General features: G+C 36.9%; 1 protein-coding gene across 2 annotated transcripts in view; it reads right to left on the bottom strand.

Moving 5' to 3' along the window:
- Positions 1-1,437: 1,437 nt before the first annotated feature.
- Positions 1,438-6,000, bottom strand: part of ZNF300 (zinc finger protein 300) — a 48,017-nt gene continuing 43,454 nt past the window's right edge. Inside the window, exons 2-4 of one of the 2 annotated variants that reach the window (XM_072756843.1) lie at positions 5,381-5,507; positions 4,836-4,962; positions 1,438-3,750 (exon numbers count right to left, since the gene is read on the bottom strand). In XM_072756843.1, the coding sequence (XP_072612944.1) occupies positions 2,196-3,750; positions 4,836-4,962; positions 5,381-5,507 (1,809 nt within the window). In that variant the 3' untranslated portion in view covers positions 1,438-2,195. The remainder of the gene's footprint in view (positions 3,751-4,835; positions 4,963-5,380; positions 5,508-6,000) is intronic. The other variant, XM_072756842.1, reaches the window with a different exon arrangement.

Raw genomic sequence — 6,000 nt, 5'->3', positions numbered from 1 at the left:
CATCTTTAAGCCTAATTCAGTAATGTTTTATAATCTTCTATATAGTGGTCCTACACTACATGATTTCAGGTGTTTCATACTTTTGATGCCAATTAAATTGTATTTTTAAAATTTTCACTCTGCTGGTGGTATGTAGAATCAGCTTATTTTTCAATATTAAAACTCTATAAAACAACTAAACTTCTTTACTTCTAACTTAATCAGTTCATTTTTGCTTTTTTATACACAATTGCAATACCCACAATGTCCATGTTTTCCTTTCTAATCCTTATGCCTATTTCCTATTCTTGCTTCATTGCACTGATTAACTCCTCTAATAAAATGTTAAAAAAAAGTGGTGAAGTATTAAATCAGTAGGTAGTAAGTATAAATTGTGATTCTTATAGAAGTTCATCATCAGATCAACAAGGTTGCCTGGAGGTTTGTGACAGAGGAAAACCAAATGGGAGGCCTGTAAAGTAGGAATTATGAATCTTTGTTATATCTACATTACTTCCATAGCTGTCGCTATATAGAACTCACTTTTCACTAAATTTGTGTTCACCAATAAAAGTAAAAATTTTAAAAAATAATTTTTTTGGGGGGGGTCCTTCTCATAAGGATCAGTTGGGACATTTTCCATGACCAAACCCTACAGTAGCTCAACCCAAAATATGTACTGCTAGACCTTCTTTCTCAGGTCTGAATGGTCAATTAATATCTGATGGTAGTGTTCTCAGTTCACTGTTCATAATGAAACCAAAAATTTGTCCACACAGACTAGAAATTGGCTACATTACTGTTAGGCTGCCCTCTCCTCTGCAGAGGTTCTCACCCTAAAGGTCCCCATCTTTTCAAAATAGTTCAGCCATTCAGGTGGGGAAGAAATGTGAAGGATCAAGTGGCAACTACATGAAGAACTATGTGAACATAAATATATGTACAGACACCCTCATTCTTGCCAAGTATGCCCTTCTGTAGGCAACTCCAGCAAGGGTCCTCATCTAAAGCTGTTCATGGAGGAACAGGCAGAACCACAGGAAAGAGACCAGGAGATATTTTAGAGATATCAAGTTCTCAAATCTGTGGCAGGCATAATTTCTCATCCCAAGAGTTTTGCTCTACAAGTGTCATTTGTTCCCAGGGAAAACAGTTGGGGTTGCACAGTGGAAGTCCTGAAGAGACATTAGTCAGGGTCTTTATGTGTAATCACCATGGTTTATATAAATGTACATAAAAAATAATAAAACCATAATAAAATGTCACTTTAACACACCAAGAATCAAGGCCACCAGGGTCAAAGACAGTAAAGCGAACTGTCATGGGAAAGGGATATCAAAGGCAGAGTGTCTGGAATGCAAAGCAAATTTAGATGTAGCTTTTTGCACATTAGTCTTAGCATCCAGTTGCAGGAGGATAGAGAGGAAAGATAAAAAGAACGAATAATAACTGAAAACATGCTCTACATTGTATTTTTTTAATGATAAAATACTCAAATGGGTGAAGTACGCTTGCTTGAAGTCACACAGTCTGTGAGTAGCTGAGCCAGGATTAAAACACAAGACCTCAGTACCAAAGCATTTCCACAATACCAAACTCTTAGTGAGGAAGAATAAATGGGAGAACTGGTCAAGGTGCACCAATTTCAAGGTCCAGGATCCTTCCAGAGAGACAGGTCAACTTATATGCAACTTATATTCTTGAGATGGGAAAATGCATAAACATCACCTGTATTGAATCTGATCCACCTATCTTTCCATCTTTGTACAAGAATTTTACATGTATCTTTAGGGGTTATGCTAAGCCCCTTCCTTATAATGTAGTTTCTTAATTTTTTTTTTTTTTTTTTTTTTTACTCAAGCTTTCTTCATGTCCTTTATTGGGAATTACTGTATGGCCAAAATTATGCCAAGCTAATATTAGCAATTTCACAATATCTGGTTATTGTTATATGGTATAATAAAGAACATATAACTTGACAATATTCTATATACATAATTTGTTCCACTGACCATAAAAAGCTTTACACACCATGTTGAAAATGTTCTTCATTTATGATTACTTTCCATCATCTTTGCTGAGCTAGGTATCACCACACTATAGACATGAATTCTCTTGTATAATTTTATCTATAAAGATGTCCCATAAATATCAAATCAGTCAGGTTTCTAGTATTCATTAAGGCTTGAGCTAATACTGAGAAGGCTTTATTGTGTTCAGTTCATTATGATTTTACCACTGTTATGAATCCTCTGGTGTACAGTGAGCTGTGACTTCTGAATGAATGCTTTCCCACATACAGCACACCGATAGGGTCTTTCCCCAGTATGAATTCTCTGATGCAAAACAAGATCTGACTTCTGGGAAAAGGCCTTTCCACATTCAGCACATACATATGGTTTCTCTCCTGTATGAATGCGCTGATGCCCTGGGAGGTGGGACTTCTGAGAGAAGGCTTTTCCACATTCACTGCATATATAAGGTTTTTCTCCTGTGTGAATTCTCTGATGTCCAATGAGGTGTGATTTCTGACAAAAGGCCTTTCCACATTCACTGCATTTATAGGGTTTCTCTCCAGTATGCGTTCTCTGATGTATGATGAGCTGTGACTTCCGGGAGAAGGTCTTCCCACATTCAGTACATTCATAAGGTTTCTCCCCCGTATGAATTAACTGATGTGTAATGAGTTCTGTCTTCCTGCTGAAGGCTTCCTCACACTGAGCACATTTGTAAGGTTTCTCCCCAGTGTGAATTCTTTTATGTATAATGAGGTGGGACTTCTCACAGAAGGCTTTCCCACATTCAGTACATTCATATGGCTTCTCTCCAGTATGAGCTCTATGATGTATAATCAGCTGTGACTTCTGGGAGAAGGCCTTCCCACACTCTCTACATTCATAAGGTTTCTCTCCAGTGTGAATTCTCTGATGTATAATGAGGGGTGATTTCTGGGAGAAGGCTTTCCCACAGTCACTACATTCATATGGTTTTTCCCCAGTGTGAACTCTCTGATGGATAATGAGGGATGATTTCTGAGAGAAAGCTTTTCCACATTCAGAACATTCATAAGGTTTCTCCCCAGTATGAGTTCTCTGATGTACAATGAGATGAAACTTCTCACTGAAGGCTTTCCCACATGCACCACAATCATATGGTTTCTTTCCAGTATGAATTCGTTGATGTACAATGAGCTGTGACTTCTTAGCAAAGGCTTTTCCACATGTAATACATACACAGGTTTTCTCCTTAGTTTCAATATTCTGATATTGAATAAGGGATTGTTTACTACTAAAAATGTTTCCACACTGATTATTATTATTGGGCATTACTCCATTGTGAATTTTCTCAAGATGAGAATAGGAAACACCATGGCTAGATGATTTTCCACATCCAAAACTCTCATCAAGGTTTTTTCTTGAACTGCTCTTATTACAAATACGTAGGTCAATATTATATTTCAAGTTCTTTTTAAATATATCATAGTTATGGGATTTTTGCTTTAAAGTATCTTGATCTATGCATTCATGAAATATTTTTCCCAATGCATTATATTTATGGCCTGACTCCATAGTCACTGTTTTGTTGCTGATGACTGTTACTTGCCTGAGAAGCTTGTCTTGATTCTCCTGACATCTCTGCAGCTGACCATCATCTTGACAGACTTTTAAGATGGAGTACAATGAACTATCTTTTGTGACTCCTTTCAGGATATTATTACGGAAGGAAACAGACCCCAAAATACATGATTTGGGGTTGTCAAGGTTACTTTTCCTGTCTAAAAGAAAGAAAGATAAAATAAAACGATTGTAAAGAACAATTAACAGAACGCAAAAGAACAGAACAAATAATTAATCCAATGTAGTTGATAAGCTCATAAGGATGGGGCTGGCCATCTCATAAGACAGTACAGCATACAGTATGAACAGATGAATGATGGGAAAGGATGTTAAAGAGAAAAGTTCATGGAAAAATTAGACCTGAAGAAGATAGAAAAGTATGTGATTATCACTCTAATCTTGGATTATTATTCTAGAATCTTTTCACTTCCTCTGCTTTCTGAAACCTTTATCAGCTTTTGAATTTATTTATCTTATAAACCATTTGCTATATATATATATATATATTTCACTATTATTATCCTGCCACCACTATCCACAGAAACAAGGTTTCTCTGTAGTCAAAATACTTTTAACTCTCCTCAGTCTACTTTCCTAATTAAAAACTAACACAAACAACAGAAAAATACAAGATCCTGCTATGGATTCAGTATCAGATTCACACAAAGAACCCAAGCTTATATTCCACTACTTGCCATAAATACCTTCTATATGTACCAAGTAAAACTAGCAAAATTCTCCCAGAAAAGCCTTAATTCTCTAACTTCAAAGTTTTGTTCATATACTCTCTCTCCACCTGTTGGCCTTTACCCTCCTCCTTCAGCATCATCAACACTTTATATATCTCTCAAAGCAGCTATAGCTATATGCTCTGAAAAATGCCTTCTCAAATTGTTACATCTTTAGACTCATTTTTTCTGAACTTTTAAAAACAGTAGCTGTATTTGACATATAATTTATATAGCCATGTACCTGGAGGTCTTACCATCTAAAGTGCAACCTATGTTCTTGGGAGGACTTTGCCTTTCTATTGCCTTTCATAAAAGGTGTTAGAGATATACATATATGCAGAGAGAAAGAAGATAAATAAGAAATAGCTCTCCTTTATAAAGGCTCACAATTATTTGCTGAATGCCTACTAAATTCTCAGCACAGGAACAAAGAATAAGAGATTTCAATAAGGACAGAACATAAACTTTAGGCATCAATCAATCAAGAAAACAAAAACTGATATTTCACTTCCCTTGTCTTCCATCTGCCTGATTTTCATCTGGATAGATCCAATTTGGTATGTCTCTTTTTATGATCCATGGATCTTCTCCTTGTTCCAACTTAGAGATGACATCTGGTTTGGAAACTGGATATCCTATTAAATGGAAATAGAAGAACTGGGATTGACTACACTGAAGGAAAGGTGAAGGTGTAGTTTCAAGAGGGCTACAATGAAGCAGTCCAGGTGGCCCTTAAAAAAAAAAAATGACGGGATCCCTGGGTGGCGCAGCGGTTTGGCGCCTGCCTTTGGCCCAGGCCCGATCCTGGAGACCCGGGATCGAGTCCCACGTCGGGCTCCCGATGCATGGGGCCTGCTTCTCCCTCTGCCTGTGTCTCTGCCTCTCTCTCTCTCTATCATAAATAAATAAAAATTTTAAAAAAATGACCTCCATTTGCGAGGGTCTAAAGATCCTAAAAGTCATTATATATTTCAGTAACTACAAACCACAGCACCTTATAAGGAAAGGCTCTTGGATGGACAAGTCTGAGTTATGTAGGAAAGCCATCCTTACCCATTGAGACCAGGTGGCTGAAGTTCTCCAGCATCACATCCTTGTATAGGGTCCTCTGAGCAGGGTCCAGTTGCTGCCACTCCTCTTGGGTAAAATCCACAGCCACATCCTTGAATGATACTAAGCCCTGTAACAGTATATTCCTGTTCAATCTGAAGTGATCTTTTTCATCATCTCTACTGCAGTATACAAAACTATGCCTATGCCTAGTTTTGTATCATAGTATTTGGGAAAAACAATACAAAATCTTGTCTTTACAAGAAGAGCCAGTCACAGATCAGGAGAACAGAAGAGATAGATCAAAATGCCAATTTGATACAATGGTAATTTAATAAATGATAAGGGCAGCATTCAGTAACTGAAAGGAAGACAGATTATTCAAAGAATAATACTGAAACAACTGGATAATCAACAGAAGAATAATGTTGAATCCCTATGTTAAAGGTAGAATTGTATCCCCTTAAAATCTGTATGTTAAAGTTCTACCAGTTTCTCAGAATGTGACCTTATTTAGAAACAGAGTCATTTCAGATATAATTAATTCTCTGACATCATTAGGGTGGACCCTAATCCAATATGACTGATGTCTGTATCAAAAGGAGAAATTTGCAGAGAGACAG

Source organism: Vulpes vulpes, chromosome 4 (genome assembly GCF_048418805.1).
Source record: "Vulpes vulpes isolate BD-2025 chromosome 4, VulVul3, whole genome shotgun sequence".
Lineage (NCBI taxonomy): Eukaryota > Metazoa > Chordata > Mammalia > Carnivora > Canidae > Vulpes > Vulpes vulpes.
This window is presented reverse-complemented; position numbering and strand designations above follow the sequence as displayed.